The sequence below is a fragment of the Ornithorhynchus anatinus genome, chromosome 20 (genome assembly GCF_004115215.2).
Source record: "Ornithorhynchus anatinus isolate Pmale09 chromosome 20, mOrnAna1.pri.v4, whole genome shotgun sequence".
Classification (NCBI taxonomy): Eukaryota; Metazoa; Chordata; class Mammalia; order Monotremata; family Ornithorhynchidae; genus Ornithorhynchus; species Ornithorhynchus anatinus.
In genome coordinates, this window is record NC_041747.1 from 5,583,142 (window position 1) to 5,606,394 (window position 23,253).

General features: G+C 46.5%; 2 protein-coding genes across 2 annotated transcripts in view; one reads left to right on the top strand and one right to left on the bottom strand.

The window, feature by feature from the left end:
• The window catches only part of SPART (spartin), a 185,212-nt gene extending 170,249 nt beyond the window's left edge, over positions 1–14,963 (bottom strand). Inside the window, 2 exon segments of the mRNA XM_039915002.1 lie at positions 13,044–13,128; positions 14,897–14,963. The gene's annotated coding sequence lies outside the window, so the exon portion shown is untranslated.
• LOC100080809 (regulatory factor X associated protein) lies at positions 14,950–22,466 on the top strand. Its single transcript, XM_029048534.1, has 4 exons — positions 14,950–14,999; positions 15,117–16,173; positions 19,853–19,960; positions 21,074–22,466. Exons 1-4 carry the CDS (start codon positions 14,950–14,952, stop codon positions 21,182–21,184), a joined length of 1,326 nt encoding a protein of 441 aa, XP_028904367.1. The 3' UTR covers positions 21,185–22,466.
• Positions 22,467–23,253: the final 787 nt, after the last annotated feature.

Genomic DNA, 23,253 nt, shown 5'->3' on the forward strand with positions numbered 1-23,253 from the left:
CTAAATGAATTAATTCAACAAGATTGCTGATTGATTGAAACCCATTAGCCTACTTTTGAGGTCTTTCCATTTTATCTTTTTAAATTTCACTTTCATTCAGGGGCTTTCCCTCCATCAGTTCTCTGAAACAGCAGCCACCAATCAGTCTATTACCTGTTTTTAAACTATCAAGAGATTTACTATTCAGACCCCTAGCAATCAAAGACAGTTAGTTCAAAGCACTTAAAATGGTATTCAGATGGTTTTTCTTCTAGGTTTTTTTTTCCTTTATCAAAGAGACGGAGTAAAAAATAATGAGGAAAAACATTGAAAAATTAACAGTAAATGAAATATCTTACCAAGGGTACTGCTAACTTCTAAAAGACTTACTAGAAAGTTCCCCAGGATGTACCGAATTGGAAACACAATTACATGGCTACTGGTAGCAGTGTTTTCATTAGGAGATCTCCTAGGGCCTTGCATCTCAAATTAATTTCCCCTGTGAGATAAGTGTTGCTAAAACCATGTCATCTTATAATACAATTGAGTGTCTCTCTGTCTTTGCCTAACCTCGAATGGTGGGGGGCCAGAAAAGATGCCCTACTGAATTTTCATGGGCACGATGAGGAAGTGCATAAGAGCTCTCTCAGTATGACACTCCCACCCATGGATGAAGTCTTACCATCAGCAACGTAGGCTTGGAACCAAGAGACAACTCTGTATGTCATTAGAGAAGCAGCCTAGTGTAGTGGAGAGAGGATGGGCCCGGGAGTGAGAGGGTCATGGGTTTAATGCCCGCTCTACTAGTTGTCTGCTGTGTAACCTCGGACAAGTCACTTCACTTCTCTGTGCCTCCATTATCACATGGGGATTAAGACTGTGAGCCCCATGTGGGACAGGGACTGTGTCCGACCTGATAAGGTTGCATTTAGGTAATATCTACCCTCCTCCAATCCACCAAAGTAGCACACTTCCCCCCTTCAAAGCCCTACTGAAAGCTCACCTCCTCCAGGAGGCCTTCCTGGATTAAGCCCCCCTTTTTCTCTGGCCCCCCCCCATCGCCCCCATTCGCTCCCTCTACTCTACCCCCCTCCCCACCCCACAGCACATGTGTATATATGTACATGTTTATAATTCTTTTTATTTTATTAATGATGTGTATATATCTATAATTCTATTTATACTGATGCTGATGCCTGTTTAGATGTCTGTCTCCCCCCTTCTAGACTGTGACCCCATTGTGGTCAGGAATTGTCTCTATCTGTTGTTGAACTGTACTTTCCAAATGCTTAGTACCGTGCTCTGCACATAGTAAGCACTCAATAAATACTACTGAATGAATGCAGTAAGCACACAATATGACTGAATGAATAAATCTATCCCAGTGCTTAGTCAAGTGCCTAATCCAGAGTAAGCGCTTAACAAATAAAAAAAAAAAATGATAACCCCTCATCTGTCTGGGATGATTTGAGATGGTCCTACACAGTGCATGAGATTTGTATTTGAAAAAGCCCTAAACAAATGTCTGAGTCATGAGCATCTTCCAACCCAGATGACAGCAAGATTGTAAAATCCTGGATTTGGGCTAGGACAGAGAGTTATTTAACAGGCATGTTTTACATTAGTTTCTCTCTGAAAGGGATGGGTGGTCTGTTCCAGTTCCATGATTCAAAAAGTACTTGGCACTTAAATGATATTATTATTCAGAGATGCGCCCAGCAATAGCTGTCTAAAAGGAGGAAGGCCCTATATTTTACACCCTGGAGCAGCTAGTTGAATGGCAAAAATAGGTTGGTTATTTATAACCATTAAGACAGAATTGCTCTGGGCTCTTGATGTTCAGGTTTTCTCCTTGAGTTATCATGGAATTGTAAAACATAAAACTTCCTCTATTTTTGATCTATAGTTGCCCTCAATTCATGCCAACACAAAGCATGGAACATGTGAAGTCAGACTAAAAGACCTCTTGTGTTTCTGGGGGTATTTCACCGACAGATAGATGGACGACCTGCTTCCACTATGTGGTAGTGTCACTCTCTTGCACTGCCTACGCCAAGGAGTTGGGTCAGGTCTGCGGCCGGGTCTAGGAATGGACAGAAAGTTGCTGGCCGTGATGGAGCTCAATGACTCAAGTATAGCCCAACTCACCTCCCTGCAGTAGCATATCTATGCTTGGTTCAAGATGAGCTCACTTAAACTGTGAGCCCCACATACAGACAGGGACTGTGTCCAACCTGATACACTTGTATGGACCCCAGTGCTTGACACAGAGTAAGCGCTTAGCAAATGCCATAAAACAAAACATCACCATTTCACTGCTCCCCTCCCTCTTCCCTACAATGACAGCCCCACTGTAGCCCAGCCTGGAGATGAAGAAGGCTCATCTTCCCTCCATTCCTCTTCAGGCCCACACGTGCACCTCCTTGGCCCCAGTACAGAGAATTAGGCTGAGGCATTTGGCAAAAAGACAATGAAAGGCAATGTCAAAAGAATTTAGATGCTTCTAAACCTCCTCTCCTAGCCTCCCTGTGAGTTCCCTTGACTTGGCTCCCTCTCTGATAGGGGAGCGCAGAACATATAGAGAAGCAGCGTGGCTCAGTGGAAAGAGCACGGGCTTTGGAGTCAGAGGTCATGAGTTCAAATCCCAGCTCCGCCACTTGTCAGCTGTGTGACTCTGGGCAAGTCACTTAACTTCTCTGTGCCTCAGTTACCTCATCTGTAAAATGGGGATTAAGACTGTGAGCCCCACGTGGGACAACCTGATTCCCCTATGTCTACCCCAGCGCTTAGAACAGTGCTCGGCACATAGTAAGCGCATAACAAATACCAACATTATTATTATTATTATTATTAACATATGAAAGTTGGGGAATCTGAAGGACACCTGGAACCTTGACTTCATTATCACCTTCTGCTGGGGCAACCTATCGTATTCCACTAAGCAGGGTCTGGGACTCTCAACCTGACAAAGGCTTTAACCCATTCAATAAAGAAAGCATAAACAATCACAGTCACGGGGAAAACGACCACACTGAAGTCTCATGTTGAGCAACAAAGGCAGAATTCTGATCTAAGATCGGCAGGTATCAAGAGTACATCATTGATTGGACTCCCAAACACGGATAACTCTGTTAATACCATCTTCTTCAAGGTTTTCCTCTAGGGTGGCCAATGATGACATTCTAGAGCACCGGACATCGAGAAGCCCGTGACGTCACCCGCACTGTATTAGACCTGCAGGGTACTGTGATGACATCAGGCGCTCATTTGGGGGAAGTCCATTTGAGGCCACCTAAACCTGGAGCACTTCTCCGGGGGGGACTAAGTCGCTTCACATGCTTCGAAACCATTTTATTCAGAGTGAACACCAACATGACTTCTGAGCCATGGAAGTCGGCAGCAGGAGAGAGGCTGGGCAAAGGAGATTAAAATATCGGACATAAAGGTAGTTGGTGCCGTAACCATACTATTATTAGTATTATAACGGTATTTAAGCACCTATTATGTGTGGGGAGCTGTCCTAAGCCCTTGGGTAGATACAAGCTGATCAGGTTGGACACCGTATTTGTCCCATGTGGGGCTCATAGTATTAATCCCCATTTTACACATGAGGTAACTGAGGCACAGAGAAGTTATGTGACCTGCCCCTGGTCAAGGAACAGACAAGTGACAGATCTGGGATTAGAACACAGGCCCTTCTGATGCACTTAGCCACGCTGCTTCTCATACCCATAGAGATCAGGAGGAAAACTAACCAGGCAAACCAGTCTGCCCAGGATAAATCCAGATGAATGGCCAACCTACTTATGTAGCCCTTTCCTCAAAGGGGATCCCCTGCTTATCTTCTTCATCTGCACCCAGGATCCTTCGGGCTCCAGTCCAAGTTGCCTTGCTTCTTTCTCCCGCAGGAAACAAAAATAAACTCCTCTTGGTAGGTGAATTTTTTTTTTAGTTCTCTTTCCCTAATTACTTTGGTTCACACCAAATGAGAGTGATTAATTATCTCACTCATCATCTTGATAACCATTTTTAGTTTTACTTGGGCTAACTGGATAGTTCAAAAGTCAAAAAAAAAAAGGAGCAAACAGTAATTACCCATTCATTGATTCAAGATAACCTCATTTTCGGTCTTTTCCCCCCTCCTCCGTCTAATGCAGAGACCGAAGTAATGAAGAAATCTCTTCACTGGTGGTCTCCAGTGCTATGAAAATAAATCAATTGGTGAATTGAACTCTTAAGTATGGAAGTGGATTTTTCATTACCTTAGGTTGTAATGGGGCAGTCTGAAGAGCCACAGGTTATAAAATTGCCACCAACAGTTGAAACAGGTTACAGGTTCATTCCTCTAACCAGCACCAGCTGGCAGTGGCCAAGGAATAGACTTTCTTTCCACAATTTCCTTAGCAGCAAATAACTACCAAACCCTCTACCGTCCAAAGAGCCTTTATTATACTTTATTTATGCCTGTTGGCCTACAGGCAGGACGCCGAGAACAAGATAGCCCTTCCTCGATTAACCCGGTAGCTAAGCAGTCTGTGCACTGTGATAAGAACGCCAGAAACTCGGAAGCAAAGATCCCTTATTGGCAGCCTGATGATGGCATCATGTCCGATCCCTTATTTTTGGAAAAAGCTTCCACTATTTGAAAAACAAAATGGTCTGTCTGCCTGTCTCCCCCATGGCTAATTTTCACTGGGGTATTTTTTTTTTCTCAGCACATACTACAGTGCTCTGCACAAACTAAATTCTTAATAAATTCCATTCCTACTACTATAATCTGCTTGAGGGCAGGAAACATAAATCTTGCTCCTGCTGTACTCTCTCAAGCATTCGGAACAGTGCTCAGCACCCAACTGGGGATCGGTAAATATCACTGATTAACTGATTGAATAATTGCTTGAAAAATGTCCATGCATTCTGGCCCACCACAGTGAGCTTCATATTGAGAGTTGAGCTCTCAACTCAACTTCTTCAGAGGCATCGCTTACTAATGAACTCTCAGGCTAATTAGGATTGAGAATGAGTTCTAAAAATACCTTGATTTCCTAATGCCACAAATGCTGGTTTCTCTCTGGACAGTTCCACAAGCAATATAACAGTGAATAAGTTTAATATATGAATAATAATAATGATGATGATACTTGTTAAGTGCTTACTATGTGCCAAGCACTGGGGTAGACACAAGTTATCAGATTGGACACAGGTCATCCCTCACATGGGACTCACAGTCCTAATCCCTATTTTACAGATGAGGCAGCTGAGGCACAAAGAAGTTAAGTGACTTTCCCAAGGTCACACAGCAGACAAGTGGCAGAGTCAGGATTAGAATCCAGGGCCTTCTGACTCCCAGGCCCCTGTTCTATCCACTAGGCCACAGTGCTGCTCATGAAATATATTAGCCCCAAACAAATCTCTCTGCTGCCCCTTTAACCTTCTCTCTAATCTTTTTCTTTTTCCTTTTTAAATTCTTTAGATGGGTCCAAAGGGAGCTTACTTCTCCCCCCTTTCTTTAGAGCAGGAATTCTCTGAGATCTTTAGATCTTCACCTATTTCCCCCAGCATGGTCTATTCCTCCTTGAAAGTAAGAATGGCAAAATTTCAGCTGTTAGGCATTACTGGATAAATTATTTTATTTAGTTTCCCCTGTAGAAAACGGCCAAACAGAAAGTTCTTAAAGACTTGTTTGACCTTGCAATTGGGTTCTTTCTTAGCTGAATTTATGCCCCACACAGCTACTTTGTTGCCTGATATTCCAGGGACCTTCTATCAGACAGCAAAGATTCAATTATTCTCCCAGAAAAGAATGTCAGCAGATCTACAAAGATAGACCACAGAGTCATCTGAACCTTCCTCTGCCTCTCCTTCCCTGGAAAACACAACAGTACAAGGCACCAAAACAGCCACAGACTCTAAGGGGTAAAATCCCCACCTCCCTCCCCTCCACCCGCCGTCGTTTTTTCCACTTCTTGATGAGTTTGATGTGAAATTTAAAACTTCAGTTCTACAGTGACTAATGCATTTAAGAATAATGATCTGTAATCACACTATGTCTGCATGCTATGTAAATAAGAACCAGGAATGAAGCACTTCTGTCATAATGAAATGTGATTTCCATGTACCACAGGGGAGATTAGAAACAGACGCTTTCATTTTTGCAAGGTTCTGAATGAACTCTCTTTCTGATTAATAAATGTTAAATTGGGCAAGGTACTGGCACTGGGGCTTCAATGCAAATCAGATCAGATTGTTCCAGAGATTTTATTTGCTCCTGCACTAGATATAACCTCATTGTTTTATTAATCCCTCACCACTTTATTAATCTCTCATAATAAAGCTGTGGATAACTCACAGTTTAGACGAAACCTCTACTGGTCATGCTATTCATGTAACCTATTTCTCTTTCTACTCACCCTGAAAATGCTCCAAAAGAGCTTAAAGAAATGGAAGGAATATTTTTTCATGTCTTTTAAGGAAAAATAAGCTAAGTATTTAAACATTACTGAAGTTCCTTGAGCTATATCCCCAAAATGGACTACTTCTGCTACAGATTTATAAAGCATTCTAGAGGACTGTGTTAAAACAGCAGGCTCACTGTTGGAAGGAATATTTGGCTATATTTTTCTTGAAATTGATCTTGCAGCTTATTACCGGTGGTTGAACTAAGAGCCAAGGGGTCTCTCCAGTTTGTCCCCCCTCTCCCTCTTTCCCCTTCTCTGTCTCACTTTATACCGGGTGGAATATAAGCTATGTAAGCATAAGGATGTGGGGATTTGAAAAGTGCTTAACTGTAATGAGTATGCTTTGGGCCCTGATCGGCTGCCTACTTGGTTTGAAATCTCCAGTATCAGCTGTAATTAGCAGAGGGCATATAGGAAGGGGAAGGGACAATTTGATAGCTTTCTTTCCAGAGGAAATCAGACAAAAAAAGTGATGAAATTAAAGACCCAGTGACAACACAGCACATTCAGTTTAGAATATCAGACTGTGCCCAGTGAAAAAGTGGAAAGAACAATGTGTTTATGAAAGATGCCCCGAGACCCATGTAATGATAACTCCGAAGAGAGCAAAAAAAGCCAACAGCAGCAGCAGGATAGTGTGACCTGTAAATTTCTGAGGCTTGGATCCTGGCAGTCTGCAAAAAATGTCACTCCTTCCAAAAGGACTGAACAAAATTCCAGCTAGGGACAAGGGTGGGAATTCTTTCTCAGAAACCAAAAAAGGGAAGGGATAATGCCGAGTCTTGAATGTCTTTCATGAATCATTGGCTTTATTTTTCAAAAACAATGGCCACCGGTTTGAGCTGACAGCAGCCAGGCTGTGGCTGTGTGCTCCAAGTTAAGAATCCCAGAGGAGAAGTAGCGGGAATAGGAAGAAACTCACTGTGCAATCACTGTAATTAACTCTCATTAGCCATTAAATTAAACTAAACAAAAAAAAAAAAAGGGAAAGAACGCTAGTAAACAGGGAAGGAGGAGCTGTGGAAGAAAGGGGGCTTTAACCCAGGTATAAGAGTTGAGTGATTCAGTCATGTCCACGAGGTCCTGAACTCCTGATGCTGATGGACACAAGACACGGCAGGCCTGGGAAGGGGAAAAATAGGGTAGGGGAGAAGCTTCCCACATATGTTGGTCAATATGGTAGGATTGTTTCGGATTGTTTAGGTGCAGGAAGGGATTGAGGTTTGAAACAGCACGGAGAGGCTCCATACATGAAGATTAATGTATCACTTCTTTACTAAGCGCTTCACTGACCCTAGCTGACCTTCAAAGACTGAATCATTTTTATCAGATTTGCCTCAGAAATAGGACACTCAGGAGACAACTAGTCAGGTCACTGCCCCTGCCCAGCTTGCTTCCCACCACCGGACAAGTGCAAGCTCTGCTCTAAGTGGGAGTTCACGCAACAAAGATTCAAATCATTACAAGGGGGAAAACAGGGTCCTTAGTTGACCCAGGGGCACGATGGCACATTTGCCAGTTTCTACTCCTTTCCGGATGAAGATTTGTCCCAGTTGCCCTCCGTTACTAGACCAAGGGCCCAATTTATAAACAACTATTCCCCAAACTCCTCAAAAGAGAATCTAGGCCACAGGTACAGCATACATACACACACAGAGCCTAACACATAGAGAGGCAGAGACACTCAGCTTGCTTCCCAACCACCCAAACGAAAGGAAGACTCACACCGTAGGTGAGAAGTACGCGGAATTCATTACCAAAGATATGTTGTGCCATCAGAAAATATCAGTATGCTCAGGAAGGGACTGGATAGATCTGTGAATGAAAGGTCTGTAGGGCTTATTGGAAGGAATAGGAATCACCAAGGGATGACTTTTTCAGAACGTGGAAGATTGCAATTGTTTCAAGGCAGAGGGGAAGGAGCTGGAGGAAAAGGGGAGGTTGAGGAGACCAGTAATACAGGAGCAGCGGTGGAGGGTAGAGAGCCCGGGTGGGATCCAAAGTCAGGTGGAAGATTAGACTTAAAGGACAGGAGGAAGTCCTCTTCTTGAGCGGCAGTTGAGAAGGAGAGCCTGGACGTGAAGCCAGCAGAACATCGAGGAAGCCAACGAGGCCCTTGAGAGAGCTGTCACTGATGACCTCTCCCTTGTCAACAAAACAGCATCTCTCACTTCTCCCACAGCTACTTCTCGGTGTCCCGATCTACCTAAAGCCTCTGCTAAGAAACAGCAATCACTCTCCCCACTGCCGGTCTACCCCAGAGCTTAGTAGAGTGCAGGCTTAAAAGTGCTTAACAAGTATCGTTAAAAAACAAATAAATAAAAATCAAAGGAGCCAGGAGCGGTAGGCTGGCTGTCTCTCCTCCACCGGGCTTCTTCAGTCAAGACCCCACCGGAGTCCCGGCCATCCTTCCCCCCGAGACTTCTCCTTCCCCACAGCTCCCACTGCTCAACACTCACCCCACGGCTCTGTTTCACCTGACAGAGTTGTCTCTTGATGAATAATAGCACCCCCGCAAGGCACAAGAAGACTAGCATCCTCTAAAATCTTCACACCTTCTACCAATGGTGTATTTGAAAATATCGATCACATTAGAAAACAGAGAAAACAGAGTGAGTAGCCTAGCTGTACCCTACTGTTAACTCCCAACAAATTTGGAAAGAAATCTTTTTCACTTCCCTTGCACAGCCCCTAACAGTGCCATGAGCCGACAGATGACTCATAAATGCCGTCTGATTGCAAAGAACTAACACCTTTTTCAATATTAAAGGCCTTTTTCATTACTTCTTGGATTATGCTGTTTGGGTTTGGACCATGTGAAGGTGTAGAATGTGCATATCTTATGGCCCTCCTGAACCTTCATAGCGAAACTGGAAAACTGAATAATGAAAAAATCCAGCAGAAACTCTGCCCTTCTGAACCTCTCGAACTATTTCAGCCTCTAATCAAGGCTGCAGAAGAAATCTGACTCGAGATCAAGAAAATACTTTTTCTGCCTCACTTAAGAGTAGTTCACTCCCTTAGCTGTAACTCCTGTGTACCAGCAAAAAATGTCAGAAAATCTGGATGTGTTTACAGTCACCTTCTGTGTGGGAAGCAGAGTGGCCTAGTGGATTGAGCATGGGCCTGGGAGTCAGAAGGTTCTAATCTCGGCTCCCCTACTTGTCTGCTCTGTGATCTTGGGAAATTCACTTCACTTCTCTGTGACTCAGTTTCCTCATCAGTAAAATAGAGATTAAGACTGTGAGCCCCATGTGGGACATGGACCGTGTCCAACCTGATTGCTTGGATCTACCCCAGTGCTTGGAACGGTGCTTGACACACAGTAAGCGCTTAACAAATACTAACACATACATAATGTACACATACATATGTATGACAAATACATAATGTAACACGGAGAGGAGAGACAAGAGGCAGCAAGCTGCTGCACTAAAGACAGAGACAGAAACTCAGGGTTTGGCACAAGGTAGATGCTCTTGTGGACAAGGATGACAGCTATAAAATAATTTTCTACCTATATGGGATTTCAAGGTGCACTTAAATTCACAAGGGACTTCAAAAGGAGGGGAAAACTGTTGCTAGCCTCTGATTCACTAAGGACAGTAAAGAGCTGTGAAAGTCCAGGAATCAAGTCGTGCTAGGCTCACTGCCTGATTTCTTGGGAGCAAAATGTTCCTCAGCCTAACTCCTCCTCCACTCTTTATCAGCTTGAATTCAGCTAGGAAGGTGCTGGCACCAGGAAAGGAATATCCCTGGGGAAGAGAGCAGAGGGATGATCGTTCAGGGGGCACAAGCCCCAGAGAGCCAAAAGCTGTCCTCTTTCATTGTAATGGGGAAAACATCAAGAGCTCATCATGTCTCATGAAAATCTGGCCTTGGGCACAGATAAAATTCAATCCACTCTTCTCTCTCTTTCCTGATTGCTTTTTGGTTTTGTAGTTCTAGAAAATGCTCATGACAAGATCTTTTATCTGCCTTCCTGGCCCACTTATTTTTATACTTTTCTCTAAAACTCTTGGAAGCTTAAAATAAACTGTATATAGATAGCCTTAAATTTAAAAACAATAATAATAATAATGAGGGTAGTTATTAAGTATTTTTAGTGTGCCAAACACTCTTCTCCATACAAGATAATCAGATCAGACATGAGCCTCATAATCTAAGAGGGAGAACAAGTAGTTCCTTACCATTTTGCAGATGAGGAAACTGAGGCACAGATAAATTAAGTGACTTGCCCAAGGCAAGTGGCAGGGTCAAGAATAGAATCCGGGTCTCCTGATGTCCAGTCCTGTGCTCTTTCCACTAGGCCACCCTGCCTCTCCCTTAAAAAGAAGCAAGAACACAGAAAGCTACTCCACATTTACAGTATTAGGGAACGACGGCACCCATGCATGTCACGTGATCCCATCTGCAAATTCTGACTATTCCCCTTTCCATTGCTTTTTGCACAACCCGCAGGTTATTTTCCTTAGCTAATCAATCAGCGATGCCTACTGAGCACTTACTGTGTGCAGAGCTCTGTACCTGGGAGAGTACAACACAACAGAGTTGAAAGACACATTCTCTGCCTACAAATAGCTTAGAGCCTAGAGGGGGGAGGCAGACATTAAAATAAATTACAGATATGTACATATGTGCTGTGGGGATGAGGGTGGGGTGCTAAACGATGAGATCCAAGCTCATAAGTGGCTTAGAGGGAGCAGGGGAAATGAGGGTTTAGTCGGGGAAGGCCTCTTGGAGGAGTTGTGCTTTTAATAAGGTTTTGAATGTGGGCAGAGTGATCGGCTGTCCTATATGAAGAGGGAGGAGCTCCAGGCCAGAAGGAGGATGTGGGCGAGGGGTCGGCGGCGAGACAGACGGGGCTGACGTTCAGTGAGTGAGTTGGCGTTACAGGAGCGAAGAGTGTGGGCTGGATTGGAGTAAGAAATCAGCAAGTTTAGACAGGAGGGCTAATGCTGTTGACTGACAGTCAGCTTCGTCATACGATGAAGTCCAACAGGTCTTCCATCCTTTTCATTGGAAGAGACTGTGAGCTCGATGTGGGCAGGGATTGTCTCTCTTTGATGCTGCATTGCACTTTCCCAAGCGCTTAGGACAGTGCTCTGCACAGGGAAAGCGCTCTACTGACTAAATGAATTGGCATCTTCAGGAAGAAAATGTTTATATATTTTAGAGCTGGCCCAAGCTGCCTTTTTACTTCTGCTGCATTCTCCCTCAGAGGTACTGACATTTCCCAGCAGATGTCCCAGGAATCCACAGCTGCCGATTTTTCGATTTCTACATCGTTTAATCTGACATGATCCTCAATATGGTATTTAAGGCACATCTGCTGGAAGTGTTAAGCGTTTCCTTCCAAACCAATCTTGTGTGACTTTTATCCCGGTTGTTGCGCTTTTGCCTCCAGCTCGGAGGTGTCCCTGGAAAAGGCTACGCAATCCTCTGCAATCAGTGGCTGGGTCTGTTCCGTTGCTCGATAACCACATCGTTTCTCAACTTGAACTTCTGAATGTACCCTTAGGACATGGGCAAACCTCGAACTTCTGAATGTACCCTTAGGACATGGGCAAACTGAGGCTAATGACACATAATGAAGTCTCCTATTCTATCATCATGAAACCACTCAATTAAATGGGGATTCAACATCTGTTCTCCCTCCTACTTAGATTGGGAGCCCCATGTGGGACCTTATTATCTTTCATCTACTCTAGTGCTTAGCAGAGTGCTTGACACAGAGTATGCACTTAACAAAGACCACAATTATCATTATTATTTTATCAATTATTATTCTCATTCACCACTGCTAGCTCTACTCTGCCCACCCCAACCAAAGCCACTATTTGTTAACTACCAAATTCTTTTTAATCCTTTACTTGTGTTTTCTTACTTTTTAACCCACTGACCAGGTGATCATTTGTGTCCACTCGTTTCCTTTTTTAGAGGGTAACTCCTCAAGGGCAGGGACTTCATCCACTGTATGATCCAGAAGTGGCTAGTCCTTGCTCTGCCCACAATAGTCGCTCAGTACAGTCCCTGATGCTGCTGATGGTACTGACAATGGTGGCTGACAGTGGAACACCAGAAGCAGGAAAAAGAGTCCGAGATTGATCACCAGCCAACTTTCGTGTCACCAGCCAACTTTCGTACAAGGCTAGACTCTAAGCTTGTTGTGGGCAGGGAACGTGTCTACCAACTCTGGTATATTGTACCCTCCCAACCGCTTAGTACCGTTGTCTGCACACAATAGGCGCTCAATAAATACCATCGATTGGTGGGGAGGAAGCTGGCATAGTGGAAGAGCGCTGGCCTGGAAGCCACAGACCTGGGTTTGAGTCCAACCTCTGGCACCAACCTGTTGCGTGACCTTGGGCAAGTCACTTAACCCCAGTTGCTTCATCTGGAAAATGGGGATACTAACCCCTGACTCTTCTACCTACCTCGCAGGGCTGCTGTGGGAGCAAAAATGAGATAAGAATTGGGAGAGTGTTTTGGGAATTAAAGGACTATACAAAAGCAACGTATTATAATCATTATGATTATGTGGCCAGGCGGTTTTCTCATGGGCCGTTACAGCCATACACACACACACACACACGCGAATCTCACCATCAGCGGTGTCTTCTCCGAATACAAAGTCAGGCTACCCCAGGGACACACGTCAAGAAAAGCTCAGTTTCTGCTTCCTGGCCACCTGTTCAGGGAAGAGAGCAGAACGGGTGGCTCAGCCTTATCTCAGTGGGACAACAGTTGTGGAATTGAATCGGGGCTGAATGCCATGAAATGGCTCACTCCCACTAGCTCCTGCAAAACTTCTCATCACCACAGCAACCCGGTAACCAAAATGTTCACATTCAGGATATTTATATGTGTAACACCAGAAAAAAAAAATTTACACCCTGCATCGTTTCATCACAGTGCAATTCGGGGCCAACTGTGAGGGAAATGCGGCAACCCCTGCCAGAGGCAGAGTTGCTCCTTAACCCATTGCTTCTGGAAGTGATGCTGGGGTGTCTGCCCTTACCTGTGATTCGTTTTTAGTGTCTGTCTCCCCAGCTAGATGGTAAGCTCCTTGAGGGCAGAGATTGTGTTTACTCCTATGTGCCCTCCTAATGTTTAGTACAGTGCTCTGCACCGAGAAAGCATTCAGTGCGCACTACTGATTTATTAATCTTCTGCCTTCAAGGTCTAGTGTTTGGGGTTCTGTACCCACCAAGATGTCCCAGCTTCCAAAGCGTGGGAATGGGGGAAGAGGGAAAATGGCTCAGGTTTTGAAATTTGGGGATGCGAGAAGGGAAACAGCATGGCCTAATGGATAAAGCATGGGCCTGGGAGCCAGAGGACCTGAGTTCTAACCCCCCAGCCATCACTTGCCAGCTGTAGAACCTTGAGCGGGTCACCTAACCTCCCTGTGCCTCAGTTTCCTCAACTGCAAAATAGGGATTCGATACCTGGGCACAGAACTCATCTAGGCCTCAGTCTCCTTAAGCTCTAAAATGGGGATTCAACACCTGTTCTCCCACCTACTTTGACTGTGAGCCCCAGGTGGGACGGGGACTGTGTCCAGCCTACTTATCTTGTAACCACACCAGTGCTTAGTACAGTGTTTGGCACAAAGTAAGCCCTTAAATACCACAATTATTATTACGGGACAGGCTCCTCCTCTTGGGGTGTGGGTGTAAAGTGTGAACAAGCACCCCATGCTCATCATATTCATTCATTCGATCATATTTACTGAGAACTTACTGAGCGCAGGGCACTGTACTAAGTGCTCAGCATGGTGTAGACAGAGCATGGGCCTGGGAGTCAGAGGGTCATGGATTCAAATCCCGGCTCTGCCACTTGTCAGCTGTGTGACCTGGGACAAGTGGCTTCACTTCTCTGTGCCTCAGTTCCCCCATCTGTAAAATAGGGATTAAGACTGTGAGCCCCACGTGGGGCAACCTGATGCCCTCTTATCCTCCCCAGCGCTTGGAACAGTGCTTTGCACATAGTAAGCGCTCAATAAATACCAGTGAACCAGTGAATTATCTGTAAAGTGGGGACTGAGACTGTGAGCCCCTTGAGGGGCAGGGACTGGGTCCAACCCAATCTGCTTGTATCCACCCCAGCACTTAGTACAGTACCTGACACATAATAAGCTCCCAACAAAAACTATTATATATACAGATACATACACGCAACATCATCTTATGCGTGGGAGCATCTGGGGGCGCTGCTTCTATCGCTGTGACCAGAGGCATCATATATTTAAGTTCTCTAGCTGTGTGACCCCGGGCAAGTCACTTCACTTCTCTGGGCCTCGGTGACCTCATCTGTCAAATGGGGATGAAGACGGTGAGCCTCACGTGGGACAACCTGATGACCCTGAATCTACCCCAGCGCTTAGAACAGTGCTCGGCACATAGTAGGCGCTTAACAAATGCCAACGTTATTATTATTAGAGGAAACGGTGACCCTACCAGGGGACAGAGGTCAAGGACCGGCCGCCCCAAAGCGCCACAGCCGGGCGCGCATGCGCACCTCCCCGCCGCCGTCCCGGCCGCGCCTGCGCAGCTCCCCAGCGTCAGCCCCCACCTTGGCCGTCACTTAGGAAACCGGGCGCGGGCTTTTAAGCGACCGCCGCCGTTGCGCAGGCGCAGTCCGCCGGACTCCCCGCAACACACATCCGCAGTCGCCTAGGAAACGAGGCGCTCCCTTTCCTGCCGGCGCAGTTCCCCGGACGCACCCCACCTTTGGCGGTCGCCTCGGAAACCCGGCGCGCAGGCGCAGTCCCCGAGACTCCCCCCAACACACACACCCGCGGTCGCCTCGGAAACGAGGCGTTCGCTTTCCCCCGGAGTCACCCCACCGTTGGCCGTCGCCTCGGAAACCCGGCGCCCAGGCGCAGTCCCCGAGACTCCCCCCAACACCCACACCGGCGGTCGCCTCGGAAGCGAGGCGCTCGCTTTCCCCCGGACTCAGCCCACCCCTGGCGGTCGCCTCGGAAACCCGGCGCGCAGGCGCAGTCCCCGAGACTCCCCCCAACACCCACACCGGCGGTCGCCTCGGAAACGAGGCGCTCGCCTTCCCCCGCACTCAGCCCACCCCTGGCGGTCGCCTCGGAAACGAGGCGCTCGCTGTCCCCCCGGAGTCACCCCACCGTTGGCCGTCGCCTCGGAAACCCGGCGCGCAGGCGCCGTCCCCCGGACTCCGCCGCGCCGGGGTCGGTCGCCTAGGAGACGGGGCGGGCGGCGCAGGCGCAGTGGGCGCGCTGGAGGCCCGCGGGCGGGAGCCGGGGTCGGGGTCGGGTCCGGCGGCGTCCCTGCTGAGCCTGCTGCTGAGCGGCGCGGCGGGCGGGGCCCCGACCTCGGGCCCGGGCCCCGGCGGGGACCTGCTGCTGCTCTACGAGATGCCGGGCCACGGCGACGACGAGGCGGAGCCCCCGGAGGAGCCCCCGGAGGAGGCGGACGGCGGCGGCGGGGAGCCCGGAGGCCTCCCCGGGGACGACGACGACGACGACGACGACGAGGCCGCCGGGGGCGGCGCGGCCAGCAAGACCTGCACCTACGGCGGCTGCAGCGAGACCACGGACCAGGTGGCCAAGCAGCGCAAGCCCTGGATGTGCAAGAAGCACCGAAACAAGATGTACAAGGACAAGTACAAGAAGAAGAAGAGCGACCAGGCCTCCGGCTCCGCCGCCGCCGCCGCCGCCGCCGGGACCGGCCCGCCCGCCCCCGGGGGCAACGTCAAACTGGAGGTATCCACCCCCGGCCGCGGAATACCCTCCTCTCATTCATAAGAATTAGAATAATGATGCTGCTCTTGCTGCTTACTAGGTGCCCAGCGCTCTTCTCAGCGCTGGGGGAGGGACGGAGTGATGATGATAATGATGTTGGTATTTGTTAAGCGCTTACTATGGGGCAGAGAACAGCGCTGGGGGAGGCACAGAGTGAGGATGATAATGATCTTGGGATTGGCTAAGCGCCTACTATTCATTCATTCAGTAGTATTTATTGAGCGCTTACTATGGGCAGAGCACTGGACTAAGCGCTTGGGATGAACAAGTCGGCAACAGATAGAGACAGGCCCTGCCGTTTGACGGGCTTACGGTCTCATCGGGGGAGACGGACAGACGAGAACAATGGCAATAAATAGAGTCAAGGGGAAGCACATCTCGTAAAAACAGTGGCAGCTAAATAGAATCAAGGCGATGTACATTTCATTAACAAAATGTTATGTGCAGAGCACTGTTCTCAGCGCTGGGGGAGAGACAGGGTCATCAGGTTGCCCCACGTGAGGCTCACAGTCTTCATCCCCATTTTCCAGATGAGGGAACTGAGGCCCAGAGAAGTGACTCGCCCACAGTCCCACAGCTGACAAGGGACAGAGCCGGGATTCGAACCCGTGACCTCTGACTCCCAAGCCCGGGTTCGTTCCCCTGAGCCACGCAGGGGGGCCCCCCCTCTCTGGCCCTTCCCAAGCGCTCAGCACAGTGTTGTGCACAGTGCAGACGCTCCGTGAATACCAATGCATGGTACTGGTTTAAGCGCCTGCTCTGTGCCAAGCACGGATCTAAGCGCTGTGGCCTACCTCAGCTCTCCCCTCCCACCCCACAGCATTTAGGTGTTTATGGATAGAGCTGTAATTCTATTTATTTATATTGATGCCTACTGCCTGCTTGGTTTGAGGTCTCTCTCTTCTCCCTCCTCTAGACTCTAAGCCCGGGGTGGGCAGGGATTGTCCCCCTTTATTGCTGAATTGCCTAGCACGCAGTAAGCGCTCAGTAAATAGGATTAAATGAATGCATGCCTCTCTTCCTCCTGCTGCTCTCCCCATCGCATGCCCCAGCGCCCCGAACTGCTCAATCCCCACCTTCTTGTCTTTAATGATATTTGTTAAACTCCCATTATGTGCCAGGCCCTTGGCTCCGCCACTTGACTGCCGAGTGACCTCGGCAAGCCACTTAACTTCTCTGCGCCTCAGTGTCCTCATCTCTAAAATGGGGATTATTAATAATAATAATGGGATTTCTCAAGCGCTTACTTTGTGCCAGGCACTGTACTAAGCGGTGGGGGGGATACAAGCAAATGGAGTTGGACACAGTCCCTAACCCATGTTGGGGTCACAGTCTCAATGACCGTTTGACAGATGAAGTCCCTGAGGCGCAGAGAACTGAAGTGACTTGCCCATGGTCACACAGCAGACAAGAGGCGGAGCCTGGATTAGAACCCATGACCTTCTGACTCCCAGGCCCTATCCACTAATAATAATAATGTTGGTATTTGTTAAGCGCTTACTCTGTGCAGAGCACTGTTCTAAGTGCTGGGGGAGACACGGGGGAATCAGGTTGTCCCACATGGGACTCACAGTCTTAATCCCCATTTTACAGATGAGGTAACTGAAGCCCAGAGAAGTTAAGTGACTTGCCCACACTCACACAGCTGACAAATGGCAGAGCTGGGATTCGAACTCATGACCTCTGACTCCAAAGCCCATGCTCTTTCCACTGAGCCAGGCTGCTTCACTACACCGTGCCACTTCTCAGGTTAAGACTGGGAACCCCACGTGGGACAACCTGATTACCTTGTATCTGTCTCAGCGCTTCGAACAGTGCTTGGCACATAGTAAGCCCTTAACAAACACCATTATTATTAGTATCACTAAGCGCTGGGATAGAGTGATAATCAGTTTGGACACAGGCCCGGCCCCCGTGCAGCTCCCCGTCTTCATTCCCATTTTACAGACGAGGGAGCTGACACCAAAAGAAATTCAGTAACTTGACTGCGGCCACCCCGTAAACAGGTGATGGAGGCAGGATTAGAACCCACATCCTCTGACTCCCAGGCCGGGTCTCTTTCCACTGGGCCAAGTTGCTTCTCACAAAGTGAAAAGCATATCCTAAGGGCCATCTAACTTAGTGAAACCTGGTGGTTACAGCCCAGACCTGAGAGTCAGGAAACCTGGGTTCTAACCCTGGCCTCTACACTTGCCTGCTGGGTGGCCTTGGGCAGGTCACTTGGCCTCTCGGGACCTCAGTTTCTTCATCTGTAAAATGGGGAGAAAGTACCCATTCTCTTCATCTTGGGCTGTGAGCCTCCTGTTGGACAAGGGACTGTGTCCTACTTGATTATCCTATATCTACTCCAGCACACAGCACGGTGTTTGGCACGTAGTAATGCACTTACCACAATGATCATTAAGGTCGATAGCTCTGAGAATTGTTGCTTCCTGCTTCAGAGTGGGCAGCAGCATGTGTGGGGTCGTAACTTCCTCACAGTGGTGTGGTAGACGGAGGCAGAGTATTAGAGAAGTGATGTTTCCACTTGAAATGGTAGAAGGGCAACAGAAGACAAGACACGTTCCTGCCCACCAGTTTACACTCCAGTTTGGTTCAAACACCTTCTGAACATGAAGGGAGGAGTTGGTGGGTGTAAAGTGAACAAACACACTTTAAGTTGGCATCTATATAGTCTTTTTGCTCCTTAGCCTCTGCCTATATTAAGGGCTATTGCCCACATATTGTAGGTAGAATTAATTCCTGCCATTTCACCCAATTCTATAGACAAAGGGTGCCTCTGTTCAGATGCCGGTGTTAAGGAAAAAAGACTTCTCTTGAGAGATATTTGAAGTGGGCAAGGAAGCCCTTTGTGGGCAGGAATTGTCTCTATTGCTGAATTGTATTTTCCGAGCGCTTAGTTCAGTGCTCCGCACACCCCTTCAATAAATACGATTGAATGAATGACAGTCATTTCCTTAGGAAGTGGAGTTGTGGTGTCATCTAGCAGGAAAAAAGTGTGACATCCAGAAGAGGGGGTTTATCGTTGACATCCATTAAGAAAGAGAGGCTCCTTAGCCCCATTTTGTCTCATATGCCTTTGTCCTGGGGAAAGTTTCGCCGACAGCGGGATAGCCTGCCACCTAAGTGCTTGGCAAAGCCAGAATTCAATCCATCATTGGTGTTCTTTGAGCCCCTACTATGTGCAGAGGATTATAGTCAACGCTTGGGAGAGTACCACAGAAAAATATAGGATTCCCTGCCCTTAAGAAGCTGGCAGTTTAGTAGAGAAGATAAATTCATTTACAGATAGGAAAAGGTACAGGAACAGTAGGATATATAAGTTGATCCGTACATACAGGTGGTTATGAGTGCATAAGTGGGGGAATTGTGACCTTAGAAAAAAAAAGAAAAATTAATTGAAGCAGCTGTCCTGAAGAGGTGCTTTTGGAAGGACTTGGACTATGGGACAAGTATTGGTCTGGCAGAAATTAGAAGAGCTGATAGCAATATCCAGTTGTTTTTTTTCCACCTTTTAAGTAGGCAAGGGAAACCCGAAGTGTCACACTAACTCACTAGAGAAGTAAAATGCCTGCCATCAGAGAATATAAGCAGAAATGGAATTTTAGGACTCACTAACCACTCTTCTCATTACTCTCAGGATAGCGCAGATGGCTCGGTATCTATTGCGAAGCAGAGGACAGGGTCCCTCGGAGATCGTCCTGCCAAGCCTACTCTTCTAGAGCAAGTGTTAAACCAAAAGAGGCTGGTGAGTTGGGCCTGCAACCTGATGGCCATGAAGGGCTACACTCCGGGTCCTTCTTATGTCTATTTTCCATTCGAGCAGGGTCACCACTTCCCTGTGCCTGCCCACCTCACCTGCCCACGGTGGTGGCTTAATTGGTCCTTTGGCCCGGAAACTTGGTGGACTGGTGGCTTGGCTGACCCTTCCCCTCCCAGGCAAGCTCGGGTCCCCGCCCCCTGTTCCTGCCACAGCACAGACCACAGGCATCAGAGTCAGAGCTCAAAATTCTGACTAGCTCAGTCGGTTGCAGAGCTCCGTATTTCGGGGGGGAATTCCAATCATTGAAGGTTCACAGTGGCTGTATTTTGACACATTTATATTAAAATGTTAATGGGAACTGTTCTTAGAACATCATTACTAATGCAGAACTGTAAAATGGTACACGTCTCATCTAGAAGACCTGGACTAGATAATTTGGCTTGCAAAATGGAAGGATCATTTCACCCAACATAACAGGTTTTTTTGGAAAATTGTTCATGTGCACTTGTGAAGCAGTCATACTGAGGATCAAGATCTTTTCTCATTTACTTAGTTTACTTTTTTTGTATTTATGGAAGCCTTCCCTCAGACACTTCGATACCCCAGCCCCACAATATTCTGCAAATATTTTTATACTCTTCTATTTCTCCTATCTCTAATCTCTTTTAATATCTGTCACCCCCCCATAGACCCTAAGTTCCTTGGGGACAGGGACTGCGTCTCCCAACTGTGTTGTATGGCACTTTCACAAGCACTGAGTACTTTCAGTAAATACCGTTGATGGATCGACTGAATAATCAGGGCACGTTCAAAGCAGTGTGCAAAATACTGTCAGCTTCTCAATTTTGGGCTTCGGTGTTAAAATTTGTTTCATCGTAGGAGGTAGCCCTACTATTTCTGGGTCCCGTTTTCATCCTCATGGTAAACTGGAAAGAGTACTAAGTCATAATGTAAACTCCTGATGCAGTTTTTTAATGTTTTGATTCAGGTACCATCATGACGAGTTAAATCAAGATAATGCTCTTTATCTACAGATGGGGGCTTAAACAGTGCCATTCTGATGATACCCTTCCGCTTTTATCGATCTTGTCTTTTCAGTCACTGTTAAGAAGTCCGGAAGTTGTCCATTTTCTGCAGAAACAGCAGCAGCTACTGAGTCAACAAGCTTTGGAGCAGAGACAGCAACAGTTTCCAGGAGCGTCGGTGTGAGGGTTTTAGTTGAGCGCACTTAACGGGTTTCCTTCTTCTACTCCAGATGAAGATTATTTTTATACAAAAGATGTAGCGAGGCTCTGACTCAGTCCACCTGAAGCATAACATTTTGTAATTAATGTGTCTGTATTGTGACAAATCAGTATTGTACTCTGTGGGACTGAGCTATTCAGATATCCTTGGGTTTTGAAGACACCTGGTGCTAGCTAACATTTCAGTAATCCCACTTAAACCATCACCTTTTTGTACCAAAACACTTTTCATAGAAGAAAAATCCCTGAAGTCTTCCATTGAGTGAAATATCTTTGTAACAAAACAGTGGAGTTATTCTTCAGTCATTGCCACTGAAGGGAGTGAGGCATCTACTTTCTGTGGAAGTTGCAAAATGAAGAGAAACTAATCTGAGTCGGTCATTCGGGATGGCAGGTGGTAATCTAGAGTTTGGACACACAGAAGGAAGGCTTGAATTCAACAGTGATCTCGTCTAGTCCAAACCCTTGGCTAGAGAATTCCCTTCGCATAAGGGGGACAATTAGAACTGTTGGCTAGTCTGAGATTGCAGAGGGCACCTACTTATAAAAGGGCCACTTAAGGCAGAAGAGAGGGAGAACTAAAACCACCAAAAAATAAGTGTAGAAACTCCTTGGGGGCACTATCAAAACTTCCTTTTTTCTATTGGTCTTGTCATCTAGGAGTCTTAGTTAAGCATGATCTCTTCCAAAACCAAAAACCGCTTGTATAGAATGTGTGGTCATTGAAGATGTTTACAGGGAACTTTTAGGTGAACTAGCCCCAGCTCAACTCTCCCTCTGTTTTCTTAAGGGCTCTGTGAATAGGATTTCTTGGATTCATACGACAAAAAATATCCTAATTGAGCTTTTTTTGGGCCCATATTCAAGCTCATCAAGTATCCAAAGAATGACAAGTAATCAAATAAATCCCCCCATCTCTTCCTTTATGTTCACCAGGTTCCTCCTAAAGAGAACAAAAATTCAAGTTCCATAGTAACAAATACAAAAATGGGTGTAGAGTAAGCCTTACCCAGTGTTCTAATAGCTACTGTATTCCTAGTTATGGTGGGTGAAAATTAATGTTCTTTCACTGTCAAATGAATTTTAATAGCTATGCACCATGTTAAACATCAACAGGTATTTTTTCTCTACAGATATTCATTGAAGAACTTGTTGATGATCATTTTATAAGTGTGTTTTATAACTGTGCTGTATTTCTGTGCACAAAACTTATGCCAAGATCAATCTATTAAAATTTTTACCTTTCAGTTGGTGTTCTTATTTCTTTCTGAAGCCAAGCTGAGTCTAGTTAAGAGAAAAATTTCTAATTCTAAGTTAATTTTTATGATTCCTTTTCTGCCTCAGAATAACCTGACCAGGCACAAATATGGTTAAAAACAGTAAGCAGTTAAAATAAGAACTTTGCAGCTATTGGGCTTCAAACTAGGCCTTAAGCAGTTATCTCGCTAAGGGGATTTATTGAGTTTCTTTGTCCATGACCAAACTGGTATTTATTCAGCACTTTATAAGCCAAGAACTGCAGAAAATGTAAGATAAATCCGATTAGGCACCATCCGTCCCACACGCTGCTCACAACCTAGCATATACTTCTCTGGTTCTCTATCCAAGACAGTCCTTGGAGAAATCTTGAATTTAGTAGCAGAGTAAGACTGTGGCATTTCTTAAGGACTTTATAATAACAATATGCTGAATTTCATTAGCCTCTAACACTTTTTAAAGCAGAGCACAGGGATAGGGAAATGCACACGGAGAAAAACAAGCAACGGGCAAGTTGCGACTAGTGCATTTGTTGGTTTAGGACTTGTTTTCTTCAGTCTGCTACTTAATTTTATTGCTGCCTGTCCTAACACATGAAGCCTGCAGCTCAGATGGATAACATACACCACCGGACCGGTCACCTGACAGGCAAAGTGGGAGGCTGTGTTGTGACACGCCTACCACATCCTGATATTCCAACCACTACCCTGGCATTTCTTGTGGGCTGCCTGCCAAAATCATGTTAGCAATTCTTATGAACCTGTTGCTTCCCTCAAC